Here is a 20211-nt window from a genome sequence, read left to right as displayed (position 1 = left end):
CAGGGAACTCCATTCTAATCACACTTATCCAGCTCCAGGAGGAGTTAAAAGGATTTGTTTATTTAGTAAATGCTAATTTTAATAGCATGGCACTAGGAATAGTAGCACAGAGAAAAAAGTGACATATTTCAATTGCAACTGCAGTCTTTATTTGACTTTTTGAACGCAAAGTTGGCTGTAATCGAAAACAGACACCATGTCACATTTGGAGCCCCTGATGTGCCTAAACAGTGGGCCTCCACAAGTGACTCCATTTTGGAAACAAGACCCTTCAAGGAACTTATCTAGATTTGTGGTGAGCACTTTGAACCCCGGGGTGCTTCACAGAAATGTATAATGTGAAAATAAAAAAAATAAAAATATTTTTTCCACAAAAATGTTTTTTTTTTGCCCCTGGCAGGCCTTGGAAGGGAAGGCGTGAGGGTTTGGAGGGCAGCCATTGATGGAATGATCTGTGCGCACCATGTTGCATTTAGAGCAGAGGTGTCAAACTGCATTCCTCGAGGGCCGCCAACAGGTCATGTTTTCAGGATTTCCTTAGCATTCCACAAGGTGCTAGAATCATTCTGTGCAGGTGATTAAATTATCACCTGTGCAATACAAGGAAATCCTGAAAACATGACCTGTTGGCGGCCCTCGAAGAATGCAGTTTGACACCTCTGATTTAGAGAGCCCCTGATGTGCCTAAACAATGGAAGCCTCCCACATATGACCCTATTTTGGAAACTAGACCCTCCAAGGAATTTATCTAGATGTGTGGTGAGCAACTTGAACCCTCAGGTGCTTCACAGAAATGTATAACGTTGAATCGTGAAAATAAAAAGTCACATTTTTTTCACAAAAAATTTTTTTGTACCAATTTTTTTTTATTTTTGCAAGGGTAACAGGAGAAAATTGATCCCCCAAATTGTTGAGCAATTTCCCCTGAGTACACCAATCCCCAAGTGTAGTAGTCCTCTCACCACATGACAGGACATGAGAGGATCACCTCAAAGCTGCGGAGACAGAAATTAATTTCTCCATCTCCTCTGCTGCCTGCGCACATACACCCATAGACTTATATGGGTTCGTGTGATCCAAATTCAGGATGCTGTGATTTTTTTTCCTGTTCCGATCGCGATCCAATCAGAGAAGGGATAAAATGCAATTGAGAACAGAAGCATAGGTTTAAATTGGTACGAATACAATCCAATTTTTAATCAGATTTTTTTGAATTTGTCCAATTTAATCGCAAGTAGGAGCGAGCCCATATGTTCAGAAGTTTAGCCTCCCTTTGAAATGAACCAGAGATTCATTTATACAGATGTCCCTTTAGGGGTTGTACACCTCAGCAAATTTTCTGCTGAAGTGTTCAACTACTGGCCGAATTTTGTATAGCTAACAAAGAAAAAACTAAAAAATAAAAAAACACATACCATAAGATACAGCCTTCCCAAAACCCTGTCTGATGACAAATGCACATTTAGCAGGATGCAGCAGGCCTCCACTGATAAAAGCAAGCGGCAGCACAGGTGCAAACTACTGATAAACACAGCCACCTCCACACTAGCAAGATATTACAGGGGTTGGCTGCTGGGTAGAAAAAATGCACAGTGAAATAGCTTGCATAGGACGCCAGTCACACAGGTAAGTGTAATGCACAGTGTCTGGTTTGCAGCCTATTAATGACGCCCTTGTATTTACAGGTGGGCTGCACAGCACTATAGTATGCAGCACACAGGGACAGACACCCCAATAAACCAAGCCAACAAAAAGAAACCTGGCCACATCCTGCAAAATAAACGCGATATGATAAGAAGTGCAAAAAATTAATGCATATGATAAATACACTAAATGAGGTTTTGGTTAATATTTTGGCCAAAATAGATAAGCTCTAGTGATGAGCGAGTGTACTCGTTGCTCGGGTTTTCCCGATCACGCTCGGTTGGTCTCCAAGTATTTGTCTGTGCTCGGAGATTTAGGTTTTTTTTATGCAGCTGCATGATTTAAGGCTGGAAAACACAAAAAAGCACAGTAAAACCAAAAACACTCTGTTGCAAAAAAAATCACAGTGGACAGCAAGTGCTAATAAAAAGATGGAAAAAACAGGGTATTTGGTTGATACGTTTTTTGTAAAAAATGTATATTAAGCCGCTCTACCAATCGCCAAGGTATACCCATATCAGAGCAGTCCTAACTAATGTATGTAATCCCTATCTGATGTATTTAAAACCTGGTCATATGTACAATACCTGTATGAGCAGGATTCAGAAAAGGAATGTCCATGTGGACACGCTGGACAGAACGGCTCCTGTGCGTACAGCTCAAAAAAAGAGGGGTGGAGGCCTCCCCAGTCTTGTGGAAACAAGAAAACAATTATGTAAAACCAGAACACATGAGCTGCGCGCACAGTGAACAAGCCAGTAGATACATGTTCACACCACCAAGAGACATGAAAACACAAAAAAGCACAGTAAAACCAAAAACACTCTGTTGCAAAAAAAATCACAGTGGACAGCAAGTGCTAATAAAAAGATGGAAAAAACAGGGTATTTGGTTGATACGTTTTTTTGCAAAAAATGTATATTAAGCCGCTCTACCAATCGCCAAGGTATACCCATATCAGAGCAGTCCTAACTAATGTATGTAATCCCTATCTGATGTATTTAAAACCTTTTTGAGTTGTGCACACAGGAGCCGTTCTGTCCAGCGTGTCCACATGGACATTCCTTTTCTGAATCCTGCTCATACAGGTATTGCACATATGACCAGGTTTTAAATACATCAGATAGGGATTACATACATTAGTTAGGACTGCTCTGATATGGGTATACCTTGGCGATTGGTAGAGCGGCTTAATATACATTTTTTGCAAAAAACGTATCAACCAAATACCCTGTTTTTTCCATCTTTTTATTAGCACTTGCTGTCCACTGTGATTTTTTTTTGCAACAGAGTGTTTTTGGTTTTACTGTGCTTTTTTGTGTTTTCAAGTCTTTTGGTGGTGTGAACATGTCTCTTCTGGCTTGTTCACTGTGCGCGCAGCTCATGTGTTCTTGTTTTACATGATTTAAGGCTGCTAGCCAGCCTGAGTACATGTGGGGGTTGCCTGGTTGCTAGGGAATCCCCACATGTATTCAGCCTGTCTAGCAGTCGCAAATCATGCAGCTGAGGCGAGGAAAACTAAATCTCCGAGCACTAACAAATACTCGGAGACCACCCGAGCGTGCTCAGGAAAACCCAAGCAACGAGTATACTCGCTCATCACTAATAAGCTCGCAACCCAACGTCAAGGGTCCTCATTACTTGCGATTCCTACCACTAATATAAAAAACAGCTAACCTGGGCTGCCCCTTGCCTTTATCAGTGGAGGCCTGCTGCATCCTGCTAAATGTGCATTTGTCATCAGACAGGGTTTTGGGAAGGCTGTATCTTATGGTATGCCAAATTTTATATACTATAATGCAAACATTTTTGGATCGCGTCAAATCGTGTCCTTGTCATGGCCATACGGAATATTCGCATGCTGTAGAGTATATCAGTACTCCAATATTGATGAAGTACACTGTACTATTTTTCTTTTCTAAAAAGAAAATCTGAAGTTACTAACACAGACGTCTGCTACCCCAATACGATACCTCCCTACCTTTTTTTTTCTATTAAAAAAATCTCGACTATCACTTACACTGTGACATCCACTGCTCTAACTAGCTAAAAAAAGAAAAAGTCCCTTGGCTCAGACTCTGATCAACAGCGATACTGATCAGAGCGCTACGGGCATGGGAAGAGCACGAATGCTCAGCGCAGGACGCCACGCACAAGGAGAAAGCGCAAAAAGGCTACCAATGGACATTACTGGATTTTTCTCTCAGGTAACTCAGGGGGTGTACAACCACATGTCAGGAAAGGTTAAAGGGGTTATTCACTACTGGATTTTTCTTTCTTTCCCTCGGGTAACACAGGGGCATATGTAACCACTCTGTACGCCAACTCTGAGGTAACGATGGCGTGCACAGTGGTGATCGCTATTTTAGATGAACCCCTTTGGCGCTGATTGGCTACACAATAATTACTGACCAATCAGCGCCAAAGGGGTTAATCAGGCGAGGTGACGTGGTGATCACCCCATCCATTGTGACTGCTGTGATTGGCTGGTCAGAACTGATCAGGCAATCACAGCAATTACCGACTGGGGGGTTAGGGTGGTACCGATCCCCGGGGATACGTACAGGGATGGCATGCTGTCAGAAAGTATACACTGCGTGCAGAATTATGAGGCAAGTTGTATTTTAGAGGATTATTTTTATTATTGATCAACAACTATGTTCTCAATCAACCCAAAAGACTCATAAACATCAAAGCTTAATATTTTTGGAAGTTGGAATGGGTATTTTTTAGATTTGGCTATCTTAAGAGGATATCTGTTTGTGAAGGTAACTATTACTGTGCAGAATTATTAGGCAACTTAATAAAAAACAAATATATTAACATCTCACTTGTTTATTTTCACCAGGTAAACCAATGTAACTGCACAAAATACATGCAAAAACAAAATCCCAAAAAAATTAGTGACCAATATAGCCACCTTTTTTTATGATGACACTCAGCAGCCTTCCATCCATAGATTCTGTCAGTTGCTTGATCTGTTTACGATCAATATCGTGTGCAGCAGCCACCACAACCTCCCAGACACTGTTCCGAGAGGTGGACTGTTTTCTCTCCCTGTAGATTTCACATTTTATGAGGGACCACAGGTTCTCTATGGGGTTCAGGTCAGGTGAACAAGGGGGCCATGTCATTTTTTTTTCTTCTTTGAGACCTTTACTGGCCAGCCACACTGTGGAATAGTTGGAGGCATGTGATGGAACATTGTCCTGCATGAAAATCATGTTTTTCTTAAATGATACCGACTTCTTCCTGTACCACTGCTTGAATAAGTTGTCTTCCACAAACTGGCAGTAGGTCTGGGAGTTGATCTTCACTCCATCCTCAACCCAAAAAGGTCTCACAAGTTCATCTTTGATGATACCAGCCCATACCAGTACCCCACCTCCACCTTGCTGGCGTCTGAGTCGGAGTGGAGCTCTCTGCTCTTTACTGATCCAGCCCCTGGCCCATCCATCTGACCCATCAAGAGTCACTCTCATTTCATCAGTCCATAAAACCTTTGAAAAGTCAGTCTTAAGATATTTCTTAGCCCAGTCTTGTCGTTTTATCTTATGTTTCTTGTTCAAAGGTGGTCGTTTTTCAGCCTTCCTTACCTTGGCCTTGTCCCTGAGTATCGCACACCTTGTGCTTTTTGTTACTCCAGGAACGTTGCAGCTCTGAAATATGGCAAAACTGGTGGCAAATGGCATCTTGGCAGCTTCACGCTTGATTTTCAATTCATGGGCAGTTATTTTGCGCCTTTTTTGCCCAACACGCTTCTTGCGACCCTGTTGGCTATTAGCCATGAAAAGCTTGACTGTTCGGTGATCAAGCTTCAAAAGTTTGGCAATTTCAAGACTGCTGCATCCCTCTGCAAGACATCTCACAATTTTGGACTTTTCAGAGCCCGTCAAATCTCTCTTCTGACCCATTTTGCCAAAGGAAAGGAAGTTGCCTAATAATTAAGCACACCTTATATAGGGTTTTGATGTCATTAGACAACACCCCTCCTCATTACAGAGATGCAAATCACCTGATTTACTTAATTGGTAGTTGGCTCTCAAGTCTGAACAGCTTGGAGTAGGACAACATGTATAAAAAGTATCATGTGATCAAAATACAACTTGCCTAATAATTCTGCACGCAGTGTATATACAGCGCATGTCGGGAGGGGATTAAAGGGATTGTTCACTACTGGACAGCCTCTTATTAATCACTCTTGTATTCTGCACAACAGAAAAATGAATACATTTATATTTACTGACTGGTGCGGCTCCTTCAACGTTCCAGAGGTCAAGTATCATAAGTATGCCATGTGATTTTTGGGAGACACCGTGGGAAGAAACGTGAATTTTCGGCCGGTTGGTAACCCAAATAGAGAAAATATTTTTTTATATTTTATGAAGGTTACAACTAATAGAATACACGCATGCAGCCGTTCCTTCATAACTTTTATGCCCCATGATACAGTAATGAGAGAAGTAGTTGCCATACATTCTGAATATACATCAGCTCTTCTGAATATATTCTGTGTCATGTCTTTTGGGCTGTAAGGAGTTAAAGACATACACTGGCATACATTGAGGAATCCCTTGTTTCCGCTGTTCAAATGTAGATCCCAAATTCATATTTAAAAAGTGTTTTACCATTAGTAGCTGTATTAACACAGTTCTGCACATGCACAGGTGCCATGTCACTGAGGGAGGATGATGATGTAGATGTGGATGTAGGACATATCCATGTCAATCAATGGAACAGGAGCTGGATTAGTGAGGACTCAGCAGGGCATTATGAATGGACACTTGATTCCTCAATAGAATACCATACACAATCAGGCAAATTTGCTTTTAACATGAAACAAAACAATTTCATTAAAAAAGGCTCAAGGAAAACCTAAGGCAGCAGTCAGACGGCTATTTTTCATGGATGTAACACGCATCAAATAAATTCCATGAGGTTTTTTGCATTTTCGTGTTTTTTTTTTTTGTTTCTTTTTTTGAGAACCTGTGCGTCTGCAAAACAGTGATGGACACATGTCCGATTTTTGATCCTAGGAATGAGGAATAAGATTATTTATCAGAGGGCAATAAAATCTGCATAACGCATTAGTTTAAGAAATGGTGTGGATTGGAAATCTGCTGATTTTCTTTCAAGATTATAAAAAAAGGTTGTGCAGAGAAAACTAAGTAAAAAAAAAAGGATTTTTATTTAATATAAAGTATGTTTTAGATATTCTGCAATGAAAGTATATTTAAAAATATTAACCAGCCAATAGTCAGCACCATATAACAGCATTGGGGAAATAAAATTGCTAGTAATCCTAAGTAAAATGAGCACCTATAGTATCCCATGTGACAGTATCACATCTAAAAGAGACTATACAAGGACGACCAGAGTAAAAAAAAATAAAATTGGAGAATAGGTAATTACCCCTCTGGAATGTGGTGCACTTTAGACAAGGTTCACACTTCCAACAAAGCTCCCTTATTTGCACTGAAAAAAAATAGTAAAGAAGGATTCACTATTTTTTCCCCATTTAAAATAAGACATTCTAATAGAAACCCGAACAGCTCTCATTATAGTCAAATGAGGTCCATCTGGTGCCATTGGTGTTCAGTAGGGGATGGATAGGTTTCCTTCATTTGTTGGTACTGCAAATTGCTAGTGTGAACCCAGCTTTGCATTTTATTTTATCTTCTAATACAGCACTTAATGTCTTAAAGGAGTTTAACTCTTCACACTCAACTTCTGTACAATATGAACATTTTTCAGTCCTTTTATATTGATGACCCATCATAAAGACACCCGGCACCCCCAACCAATTAGATGTTAGCACCTCTGGCGGATGCGTAAACTGTTTTTAAACTCATATTGAAAAGAATTCCGTTCCTGTAAACCGCGTCATTCTTGTTTGATATTATAGTGTATCCCCATGTAAGAACGTGAGTTATCTATGTTTGGTGCTGCATTCTAGTCTCAAAGATTGGTGGTGGTGGGGGGTTAGACAATTGTGACCAGAGCATTTAACCCTTAGGAACAAAGCGGTGGTTGAGCATTTTCTATGGGGCTGCCAGAAAAAGCTTTGTATTTGGCTATTTTCAACAGTCCTACAGGGAATTAATGGAGTGGCGGACCATCACTTCAGCTAGACATTTCAGAGTCCCTTGGGATTAGTGGATGGTGGCGATTTGCACATGACGCCGTTTAGACGTGGTTGAACCCATGGATTTTTCCCAGAGTAAGATCATTCAGGAGACTTTTTCATCCTCTAGTGTCATTTTTTTGTGTGTTTTTGGTCAAAAGTACTTGCTTTGTTGTTACTGACAGCTGGTGGTTGCTTTTTTTTTTTTTTTCAAAAAGTTTTGGGGTCGTCTTTTACTGGTGTTTTCCAATCTTTTTCTACATTCAACAATGAAGATTTCTGAAGCAAACCTGATGGGAAAACTATCAAAAATACCCCCGTGCAGCTTTTCAGACTTCCTATTGACTTCTACAACAACATATGGGGCGTCTTCAGAGAGGAAAACGCCTGAAGAGGGGTCAGGTCACTTCTTTTTGCCACTTGGCATCTTTTGAAACCTAAAGCAGTTAAAAACTTGCCAAAAGCCTGAACATATGAACTGCAAGTCGTTTTTAGATATCGAGATGCAAAGGTTCATTCTTTGAGCGCTCTTTCAGGCGGGTTTTAATGTCTTTTGAGCTGCCGTTTCTGCCGCTCCTGCTGTGGTGGCTGCTGCTGTGGTTCACTGTCCTCCATTCTGCCGGGGACCGCTGATGGCAGGGAGCATCTCACCACGCTCCTTATATTTAAAACAGCCACCCAGCGTCCTCACACCTACTTCCAGTTTTACCCCGGACGTTCTTCCTCGTCACATGCACCGGCTGGACACCCGAAAGCCCTACACCGGAATATGGTGCAGCGGCTGCACTCCCCCAGCTCACACTGTAAGACCGATCGGTCCCAGAAGTGGTGGCTTCAGGACACCGCACCAGCCGCGGCAGGAGCATCACCGCTGCCTGAACCAGTCTGGCCGGGTCTGGACAATCTTCATCCTGATTCTTCAATCTTCAGGTACACCGAACTGAAAGCTCCCAGTCAGGGACAGGAAACCAACTGATGCGAGAGGTACCGCCCTTTTACCTGTAGGTTTCCTGTCCCTGAAGGGCAGATCCCCTCTCCTCGTGGTGCTGTCATGGGGAAAGGAGAAAACAGGTCGTGCACACATACACTTTGGTATCTGTATGTTGTCAAGCAGTTGGTATCTAGAAAGGCCAGGCTGCTGAATACTTGTACAGATTTACAACTTTCCACTACTTCACAGACCAATTTTACATATTTTTATATTTTCTCTTTGGTAAAATTGAATTGAAATCATTTAAAAAATGAAAATCAAAAACATTTTATTTACAAAAATAGTTTAGCACAAAACTTTACATAAACTACAGTTCACACTCCTGTTATGCTGGCATGTAGGAAACCCGTACCAAGGTTTGTAAAGTCACAGCAGAGGCTCAAATAGGAGAAGGTACAATGGAAACGTGACAAGTTTATTCTCTTGTGCAATAGTTTCTGTTTCAGAGAACTATAAAATAAATGCATAGACTATTGGAGAGATTATTTACAAAGCAAATTTGCATGACCATTAATTTTTAAATAGGTTCAGACAGAAAACATTAGATAGTAGCCAAATGTAAACCCTATACATGGCGTATATCAGTCACTGTCAAACTCCTCTATCCTCATCTCTTCATCTTCCATAATGGCCTGAGCAGTCATAGGTTGAGGTTGACTATTTGGAAGATCAGTTTCTCCTCCTTGACTGGAAGACAGTATTGAACTACTTGACCTTTCCTGAGTCTTGGGCCTGATTTCACTTCCTCTTTCTTTTGTAGCTTGTCCGCTAGGGGGGTCTTCTTCATCACCGCTATCACCATATGGTACTCCAGAGTCCTTGTCAGTCAGGGCTTCAAGCCTCATCCTAGACAAACATTATATACAAGTCACAAATGGAATAATACAAAACGTAATCAAATTTATAGATAGCATTGCTATATAGAGACATTTAAAGGGGTTATTCCCAAAATCACAATGTGGTCTTATAATAATGTCCACATTTTTTTTTAATTAACTTGTGCCAATAAATCTCTTTTTTTTGCACATATCACGCCAGAATGATGCCCATTCTCAGCTCTATTTACCCTTCAGTTTCCATAGAAACCGTCCTCTAGTAATTCCAGAGCTCCTGGTTGATCATGCGCAGTGGGGTCTCTGTCTGTCTCTGGCCTCCAGCATGACTCTGCCTCCATTTCTGACAATGTGTAATCTAACTTAAGAATAGACTCTAAGCGTCTGTGCACTGCCTACTTATGTATAGCACTCTGTATGGCCGATTTCATCTTTTGCCAACCACATCAGTGTAGCCATCTGTGAGGTTCTAAATCATTGTTAGTTGGTTTTTAGCACAGCTCAACTCTCCTGCACTACTCTACATCAGGACTTGTAACTACTAGGCACTGCAGAGCTGTGTTTGTAGACTGCTGCTGACAGCAGTATTTGCAATTTCACATCAGTGATCTAAGTCAATGTATATGGAGGAGGATAATCTTCTACCATATGCATCAACAAAGCTATATTTGCAGTTTCATGTTACTGATCACCCTGTTTATTATTGGAGGTGTAAGGGAACATAGCCATCATTCAGGCGAATAACTAACTTGTACAATAACTCCTAACTCATAGTTATTGCAACACTTTTGTGAAAACTTGGTAGAACTCTGAAGCCTCTCATGCTGTGTGCTAGGTATGACAAGAGCATCAGTTTTACTGTGTTTATTTGAGAGTAAGATCAGATATGGCATTCACAGCAGCTAAAATCAAATAATTCTTTAAAAATTTTCCTCATCAAAACCGGACTCCCTTGCCAGGAAATCCACTCACGTTTTTCTAGCTTTTTTCGCGTATTTGTCGCGTTTTTCATGCGTTTTTCCATGCGCCTCAATACAATTATATAGCGGCAAAATCGCCGTGATTCCGCAAAATTAATGAACATGCTGTGTTTTTTTCCACGATGAGTTTCTGCTGCGGAAAAAAAGGCAACATGGGCACAACAATGAGGAATTCCATTAAAAATAATGTGATGCATTTTGTAAGCGTTTTTGTAAGCATTTCCACAGAGGAAAAACGGGGAAAAAAAATGCTTAAAAAAGGTGGTCACATAGCCGAAAGCTTCCCTTCAAATATAAAAATATATCCTAAAAATATATCCAATAGTTTTGGGCACAAAATACTAATTCTCCTAAATCAACGATTAAATTATCCTATCAAAAAAGCTTGGAGAACTTATTAATAAAATTAACAATTCTTTATTAAACACAATAATTAATAAAACACAGATTGTAAGTAGTACATGAGTAGACAATACATGATACCTTCAAGTAAGAAGTGGTACAAATATTAGTTAGTTCCTTAAAAATACATGATTATTCTCACAAAAACACCGTCCTCATTATATTGGACTTTGGAACTATATTCACCATAACCTTCGCAAAAATAGCAGTCACAAATCACCACAATTTATTCATACAAAATCAATACAGAAATGTTATATATAGAGGATGATTTTTCATATTATTTTATTATTACACTGCCCTCTAGTGGGATAGAAAGAATGACATCCTATTGGTGATTTATAATAATAATAATAATTTTATTTATATAGCGCCAACATATTCCGCAGCGCTTTACAACTTATAGAGGGGACTTGTACAGACAATAGACATTACAGCATAACAGAAATCACAGTTCAAAACAGATACCAGTAGGAATGAGGGCCCTGCTCGCAAGCTTACAATCTATAAGGAAACAGGGGTGACACGAGAGGTGGATGGTAACAATTGCTTTAGTTATTTGGACCAGCCATAGTGTAAGGCTCGGGTGTTCATGTAAAGCTGCATGAACCAGTTAACTGCCTAAGTATGTAGCAGTACAGACACAGAGGCTATTAACTGCATAAAGTGTATGAGAACATGATGCGAGGGTTAGGATTTAAACCATATACCCTGCTGCAATCATTTCTATAGTTCCTTATAAGCCTTTTTGCAGATTAAGCCAAGCACCATCCAATACCCATATACATCTCCTTTAAATTTATATCCTAATCGCTGCAAAAAGTGCATAAACAAAGAGGCAAGTTTTTTTAAAGTGCAAAGTGCAATATAGTAGTATTACCGTATATTCTTGAGTATAAGCCGAGATTTTCAGCCCATTTTTTTTAGGCTGAAAGTGCCCTTCTTGGCTTATACTTGAGTCATTGTCCCAGGGGGTCGGCAGGGGAGCGGCAACTGTCAAATCATACTCACCTGCTCCCGACGCGTCTCTGCATGTCCCTGCTTATCCGGCGCCCGCAGCTCTTCCTGTGTTCAGGGGTCACGTGGTACCGCTCATTAAAGTAATGAATATGGATGCCACTCCTCTCCCATAGGGGTGGAGCCGCATATTCATTACTTTAATGAGCGGTACCAGTGACCGCTGAACACCGGAACAAGCTGCCGGCGCCATCGCATCGGAGAAGCAGGGATAGCGCTGAGAGGGTCAGTATAACGGGGGACGTTAGCCATGCGATATTCAACTTTCCCCGTTCCACCGCTGCGCACCGCTCTGTCTTCCGTGTTCTCTGGCTGTGACATTCAGGTCAGAGGGCACGATGACGTGTTTAGTGTGTGCGCCACCCTCTGCCTGAACAGTCACTGCAGGGAGATGGAAGACGGAGCGGCGCGCAGCGGTGGAACGGGGCCAGGTGAATATCGCAAGTGCCAGTGTCCCCGCCTGCTTAGGACAAGAGGTGAGTATGTCATTTTTTTTTATTTATTTATTTTTTTAATTGCAGCAGCAGCATATGGGGCAAATATCTCTATGGAGCATCTTATGGGGCCATAATCAACCCTTGTGCAGCATTATATGGGGCATATTTTTGTATGAAGCATCTTATGGGGCCCATCATAAACTTTATGGAGCATTATATGGGGCATATTTTATTATGGAGCATCTTATGGGGCCCATCATGAACTGTATGGAGCATTATATGGGGCTCCTAATTCAATATGGATATTCAAAAACACTTATCCTACTGATGTCTCAATTAATTTTACTTTTATTGGTATCTATTTTTATTTTTGAAATTTACGAGTAGCTGCTGCATTTCCCACCCTAGGCTTATACTCGAGTCATTAAGTTTACCAGTTTTTAGTGGCAAAATTAGGGGTCTCGGCTTATACTCGGGTCAGCTTATACTCTAGTATATGCGGTATATTGGTGCAAGGCTATCCACCTAGCAAAAAGATGTATATAACCTTTATAGTGACATACCACTGAGTCAGTCTGAAGGACCACGTGTGGGAACCCCCTGACACACGTTTCGCAATCTCGCTTCTTCCGGTATAAATTTAAAGGAGATATATACGGGTATTAGATGGTGCTTGGCTTAATCTGCAAACAGCCTTATAAGGAACTATAGAAATGATTGCAGCAGGGTATATGGTTTAAATCACCAATCGGATGTAATTCTTTCTATCCCACTAGAGGGCAGAGTAATAATAAAAGAATATGAAAAATCATTTATATATATATAAAACTTCTGTATTGATTTTGTATGAATAAATTGTGGATATTTGTGACTGCAGTTTTTGAGAAGGTTATGGTGAATATCGTTCCAAGCCCGCTCCTTCACATTGATGCATGATGGATATTGCGCGCATTTTTCCCGCATTTTATTGAATGGCTCTTCTCCCCTGATGATCAAGCCGAGAGAAACGCTTTGGGAGTTACATTTTGGGGACAAATCTGTTATGACCCTGAATATATCCAAGTAATGGGGTACTGCATGGACGTTTATAGAGGCCTCCCCCTGTAGATGTGGATATTCTGGACCCTTTGTTTTTCGCTTTTTCCAGTGAAGGAAGGAATAACACTGGGTGAGATCGTTGCTTTTCTTTGTCCTTTTATAAGTAATATACACCTAGGCATTATGACAATTAATGGTGCTTATTGGTAGTCCTGGTAGGGTGTAAATCTGGAGGTGTCTTTGTTAACCCCTACTACATTTCCATTTTGCATCACTAAGATGAGTGTTGCTAGTATGTGAATTTATGGTGTGTATACTTGTTATTTATAGGTTTATTAGTTTTGATGGGATTACGAACCCTTAGGGTTCTTTTATATTTATATATATATATATATATATATATATATATATATATATATATATATATATATATATATATATATATATATATATATATAAACTAGATGGTGGCCCGATTCTAACGCATTGGGTATTCTAGAATATGTATGTATGTACGTACGTATGTATGTATGTATTTACGTATGTACGTCGCGCTTAGCACAGCCACGTAGTATATAGCACAGCCACGTAGTATATAACACAGCCACGTAGTATATAACACAGCCACGTAGTATATAACACAACCACGTAGTATATAACACAGCCACATAGTATATAACACAGCCACATAGTATATAACACAGCCACATAGTATATAACACAGCCACAGTATATAGCAGCCACATAGTATATAGCACAGCCCACGTAACACAGCCACGTAGTATATAGCAGCCACGTAGTATATAGCAGCCACGTAGTATATAGCAGCCACGTAGTATATAGCAGCCACGTAGTATATAGCAGCCACGTAGTATATAGCAGCCACGTAGTATATAGCAGCCACGTAGTATATAGCAGCCACGTAGTATATAACACAGCCCATGTAATATGTAGAGCAGCCCACGCAATATATAGCACAGCCCACACAGTATATAAACACAGCCCAAGTAGTATATAACACAGCCCACACAGTATATAGCAGTGTGGGCACCATATCCCTGTTAAAAAAAAAAAAAAAAATTTAAATAAAAAAATAGTTATATACTCACCCTCCGGCGTCCACCGAAGCTGTCCCGATGCGCGCGTTGCTGCTGCCAGCTTCCATTCCCAGTGATGCTTTGCGAAATTACCCAGATGACTTTGCTAAGTCATCTGGGTAATTTCACAATGCATCACTGGGAACGGAAGCTGGTGGCAGCATCGCGCGCACCGGTGGACGGCAGAAGGTGAGAATAGCACAATTTATTTCATTTTTTTTATTATTTTTAACATTATATTTTTTTACTATTGATGCTGCATCGGCAGTTGGTCAGGGATGGGGCGACACACTGGCGCTGACTGGAGGGGAGTAGGGAGGGGCCAATTCACGGCCAGACTAAGCCTGGTTGGTCACTGCCGGCCGTGACCAATCAGCGACGCGGGATTTCCGCAACAGACAGACGGAAGTACCCCTCTACTATATAATTGTCTAAGGGTCACTTCCGTCTGTCTGTCTTTCTGTCTGTCACGGATATTCATTGGTCGCGGCCTCTGTCTGTCATAGAAATCCAAGTCGCTGATTGGTCGCGGCAAAATGGCCACAACCAATCAGCGACGGGCACAGTCCGGCGGCAAAATGGCCGCTCCTTTCTCCCCACAGTCAGTGCCCGCTCCATACTCCCCTCCACTCAGCGCTCACACAGGGTTAATGGCAGCGGTAACAGACCGCGTTATGGCGCAGGTAATGAATTCCGTTACCGCTATTAACTCTGTGTGACCAACTTTTTACTATTGATGCTGCCTATGTGGCATCAATAGTAAAAAAATCTAATGTTAAAAATAATTTAAAAAAAAAAAAAAAAAAAAAAAAGTTATATACTCACCGTCTGTTGGCCCCTCGGATCCAGAACCGGCCTTTCCCGCTCCTCGCAACGCTCTGGTGACCGCTCCATGTATTGCGGTCTCGCGAGATGATGATGTAGCAGTCTCTCGAGACCGCTACGTCATCATCTCGCGAGACCACAATGCACTCTTGGGACCGGAGCACGCGAGGAGCATCGGTAAACGCTTCGCCTGGATCCGGGGCCAATGGAAGGTGAGTATATAACTATTTTTTATTTTAATTCTTTTTTTTTTAACAGGGATATGATGCCCACATTGCTATATACTGCGTGGGCTGTGCAATATACTGCGTGGGCTGTGCAATGTACTGCGTGGGCTGTGCAATGTACTGCGTGGGCTGTGCAATGTACTGCGTGGGCTGTGCAATGTACTGCGTGGGCTGTGCAATGTACTGCGTGGGCTGTGCAATGTACTGCGTGGGCTGTGCAATATACTACGTGGGCTGCGTTATACACTACGTGGGCTGCGTTATACACTACGTGGGCTGCGTTATACACTACGTGGGCTGCGTTATACACTACGTGGTCTGCGTTATACACTACGTGGGCTGTGTTACATATTGCGTGCGTGGGCTGTTATATACTACGTGAGCTGTGTTATATGCTACGTGGGCTGTTATAAACTATTTGGCTGTGTTATATGCTATATGGGCTGTTATACACTCCGTGGGCTGTGCTATATACTACGTGGCTGTGCTATATACTACGTGGCTGTGCTATATACTCCGTGGGCTGTGTTATATACTCCGTGGCTGTGCTATATACTCCGTGGGCTGTGCTATATACTCCGTGGGCTGTGCTATATACTCCGTGGGCTGTGCTATATACTCCGTGGGCTGTGCTATATACTCCGTGGGCTGTGCTATATACTCCGTGGGCTGTGCTATATACTCCGTGGGCTGTGCTATATACTACGTGGGCTGTGCTATATACTACGTGGCTGTGCTATATACTACGTGGCTGTGCTATATACTACGTGGCTGTGCTATATACTACGTGGCTGTGCTATATACTACGTGGCTGTGCTATATACTACGTGGCTGTGCTATATACTACGTAGCTGTGCTATATACTACGTGGCTGTGCTACATACTACGTGGCTGTGCTATATACTACGTGGCTGTGCAATATACTACGTGGGCTGTTATATACTACATGGCCGGCCGCGAACAATCAGTGTGGTTCAAATCCCGCGCCAATTCGCAGCCGGACTGCGCCTGTCGCTGATTGAATACACAGGATTCGGCCGAACAATGTATTATTCTAAAATCTTCATAAATAAACTACATACATATTCTAGAATACCCGATGCGTTAGAATCGGGCTACCACCTAGTGTGTGTGTGTGTGTGTGTGTGTGTGTGTGTGTGTGTGTGTGTGTGTGTGTGTGTGTGTGTGTGTGTGTGTGTGTGTGTGTGTGTGTGTATATGTATATACATGTTTGCCATACTGTTTTACATAGTTCCAGAGTCCAAAATAATGAGGACTGTTTTAATGAGAGTAATCATATATTTTTAAAGGGACTATCTAATATTTGTACCACTTCTTACTTGAAGGTATCATGTATTGTCTAATCATGTACTACATACAATCTTTGTGTTTTATTAATTATTGTGTTTAATAAAAAATTGTCGATTTTATTAAGAAGTTCTCCAAGCTTTTTTGATAGGATAATTAAAATATAAAAAGTACATTGTGGCTTAAGTAGGTTTATGGTTAAGAGTTATGATAAAAATCTTCCCCAATAAAAACTGTGGCCGTGGATAGACACTGATGGGGTAAGTGTAAAATAGCAGTTAAGCTTTTCTCATTTGCTGAAACAACGAGCTTGGCCACATTCATCTACTTGTGATTCTTGGTGTGGATTCTGCACAGTAAATCTGTTACTAATCACATTGTGACACGTGGTTCGGCGTCTCAAAACAGGCTCAGATTTTCACAGTGTATTTAACCCTTTGATACCAGTGCCCTAATAAATTAATGCAGATTAACAAAAAAATTGAGGACAGAAACAATGATTGACAACTGAACGGAAACTTGGATTAAGAAAAAAACCTAACACTGCCTAATGCCAAAGACAACACACTAGCAGACATGACGCATCAGACAAGCCAATACAGCATGACAAGCTTTGTGATACCTTCCAAAACGTGTCTTCAAAGGAAGCCTGCCAACATCCTGGATAAATGCAATTTGTGCTGCAGAAAGAAAATAAATTATCTACATCAATACCCAAAAATGTAGCCAGGATCACTATTTACAACTGTTGATTGACAGGTGACAACAACTTTTCATGTGGAGAATTAATAACTGACAAACAAAAAGGGGGATAAGTATTGAAGACAGGGATGTATAACAGGAAAAGGCAATGGTCGTGGAATAACCTTGTAGTTTACCTTGGTTTCTTAGAGGGTTGGACAGCTTTGCCAGGTATGGCACCACTTGGGTCTGAAGGCACATTGGTGAAGAACAGAAACTTGAGAACAGTTCTCTCGCTGCAAGTGTATTTTCCCGATACTGGCAGTAGAAATGAAGAGAAAGGAATGTGAAGATCCCAGAGATACAGTTTGGTTAAAAAAAAAAAACACAGGTAAAAAAAATATACTTGTAAGCATCAAATTACCCACAACAGTAATACAACAATTTTGTAAGACAGAATACACAAGCTGTTAAACCAGTTTTTAGAAACTCCCTAACTAGCTTTATAGGGAACCTTTCAAGTAACATTTCATAATTAGCTGTCCTGTATATTTACATGAAAAATTAATACTATAGCTGTTTATTGTAAGTTTTGTGTCCTGCATTTTCACCGGTTTTCACCTTTGCAGGCTCTCTCTCTAGTTTACAAGTGACTGAGATGGAGGGAAAGTTGCGGCTATGATTTCTCCCAAACACAGCACAGCACACAGAGGAAGAATTCCTACTTTTCATTCCTTTTTAGCACAAAGATTACACAGCTGTACTGAACAGCTGTTTTCTTATTTTTTCAAGTTAGTTTTTGCAGAAAAAATTGTAGTCTTCACTAGTACCATTTTTAGGCGCATTCAACTTACTATTCACTTTTTATTCCATCATTTTGTGGGAAGGATAAATAAAATACAATAAATCTGGATGGTTTAAATTATTACTGTGAAAACCGATTTATATATTTCATATTATATTTTTCTACTTTTTCTGCACAAAGTCTTTTTAGAACATTTTTTTGAGAGCAATAGCTTTTTCAATTTTCTTTTATAGAGCTGAATAAATATTTGTTTTTTTGAAGATGCAACTTTTTGATCAATGTTATTTTACTTTTTGTGAGGTGCGGAAAGTAACACTTCACCATAACATACATGTTTGGCGAGGTGTGCAAAGAAGTTAAGTATGTATGTATAAGAATAAAACGCTGAACCTTTTTATTTACGAGAAGCCACTGTGGCTTATGTAGAGGTCGGAATCCAACTCCTGATTGACAACTTGCAAAAGCCCTGGAACTGTTGGCATGTATTATCCCCCTGCTCGCCACCGAAGAGCCATAAACATTCAGCGTGGATCGAAACTGGAGAGAATAAAAATGTGGAAGCAAACATATAAATAGAAACCACATACTCGACCCACACCAGAAATATACATGACAATTGCAATCCTGAACAAGGACAAAGATATGGAGGTACCTGACAAATTACTAATTTTGTTAGTCCAACAGTATGATGATGGTATAAAACTAACAGCCTAGTAGTTATTGGGGCGCTTACCACATAGAGCCACTCTCACCTGCGTTGGGTCTGGTTTTGAAGCTCTGATGCACTTACTTCAATAGCGCAGGTAAATATCAGAACTGCAGAATCAGACACAGCCCAAACATGTCATTCAAAAAACCTTAGATCGCTCCAAACTCATGTGCTGTTTTGGACTTTCTTATACGGCAAATCTGGTAATATCCCAGCACAGATCACTACGGTTCTCCCTAAGTATGAACAATACGTGTTTAACCAGATGGAATTTATGTTATTAGCACAGATGACGACTGTAACACTCCTTACATTCCAGTCACCAGTGAGACCATCGGCAGCACTGAGATACTCGCTGGCTTGAACAACGTCATCAATATCCGAGAAGAAATCCAAGTAGTTTTGGTGAAGATATAAATTAAATAATTCACTTTGCATATGTGACTTCTCTACAACGGCCTGTGGGGAAGAAACGAGATAAACATTACTGACCTAATAACAAAAACACTAAAAACTTGACAGACTTTGTGTGATTCAGAGTCCAGGGATTCAAAATGGACAAGGAAAAATCACAAAATATTCACCTGTGTCTCCATCCTTATGACCCAGAGTCTACATGACCCCTCTAAGCTGTACAGAAAATCTACCTACTCTTCACAATGCTCACTAAGTTATTGCATAAGTCCTTCCAGACAGTGCATGGTGGTATAACTCCTCTAGTTAACCACTGGCCATAAGTAGAATCAGCTCTGATCAGAGTAATGATGATCCATGTACACCACAATGTGGGATGTGTTGGGCTAAGTAAGGAATAGAAAATTAAAACAAAAGTTCTGCTAATCCCCTCTTTAAAACGTGAACCATCTTTACCTTTAACCAGAACACAGTCAATAACCATTTTACCCTGAGTCATATATAATAGCATCCATACTGGTAACAAAATGTCTCACCTCTGGAAGAATCAGCAGCAGGTCTCGATCATGTTGTGATAAATGTGTAGGCAATTTATAGCAGTCAGAGTCAGATTCTGGAGCCTCCCCTGGAAATACAAGTGACTCTATCACCAAATAAAGCCTCTATTCCCAGTTCTCTA

The 20211-nt window shown here is 40.8% G+C and overlaps 1 protein-coding gene and 1 long non-coding RNA gene across 5 annotated transcripts in view; one reads left to right on the top strand and one right to left on the bottom strand.

Annotated features, from left to right (window-relative positions):
* The window catches only part of LOC143807104 (uncharacterized), a 61203-nt gene that overhangs the window by 26238 nt on the left and 14754 nt on the right, over positions 1 to 20211 (top strand). The gene's annotated exons all lie outside the window — the stretch shown is intronic.
* Positions 9002 to 20211, bottom strand: part of RAD17 (RAD17 checkpoint clamp loader component) — a 52027-nt gene continuing 40817 nt past the window's right edge. For all 3 annotated transcript variants that reach the window (XM_077288195.1, XM_077288204.1, XM_077288211.1), the window contains exons 12-17: positions 20069 to 20157; positions 19431 to 19577; positions 18800 to 18946; positions 17802 to 17922; positions 17546 to 17603; positions 9002 to 9605 (exon numbers count right to left, since the gene is read on the bottom strand). In XM_077288195.1, the coding sequence (XP_077144310.1) occupies positions 9341 to 9605; positions 17546 to 17603; positions 17802 to 17922; positions 18800 to 18946; positions 19431 to 19577; positions 20069 to 20157 (827 nt within the window). In that variant the 3' untranslated portion in view covers positions 9002 to 9340. The remainder of the gene's footprint in view (positions 9606 to 17545; positions 17604 to 17801; positions 17923 to 18799; positions 18947 to 19430; positions 19578 to 20068; positions 20158 to 20211) is intronic.

The sequence above is a fragment of the Ranitomeya variabilis genome, chromosome 1 (assembly GCF_051348905.1).
Source record: "Ranitomeya variabilis isolate aRanVar5 chromosome 1, aRanVar5.hap1, whole genome shotgun sequence".
NCBI lineage: Eukaryota > Metazoa > Chordata > Amphibia > Anura > Dendrobatidae > Ranitomeya > Ranitomeya variabilis.
This window is presented reverse-complemented; position numbering and strand designations above follow the sequence as displayed.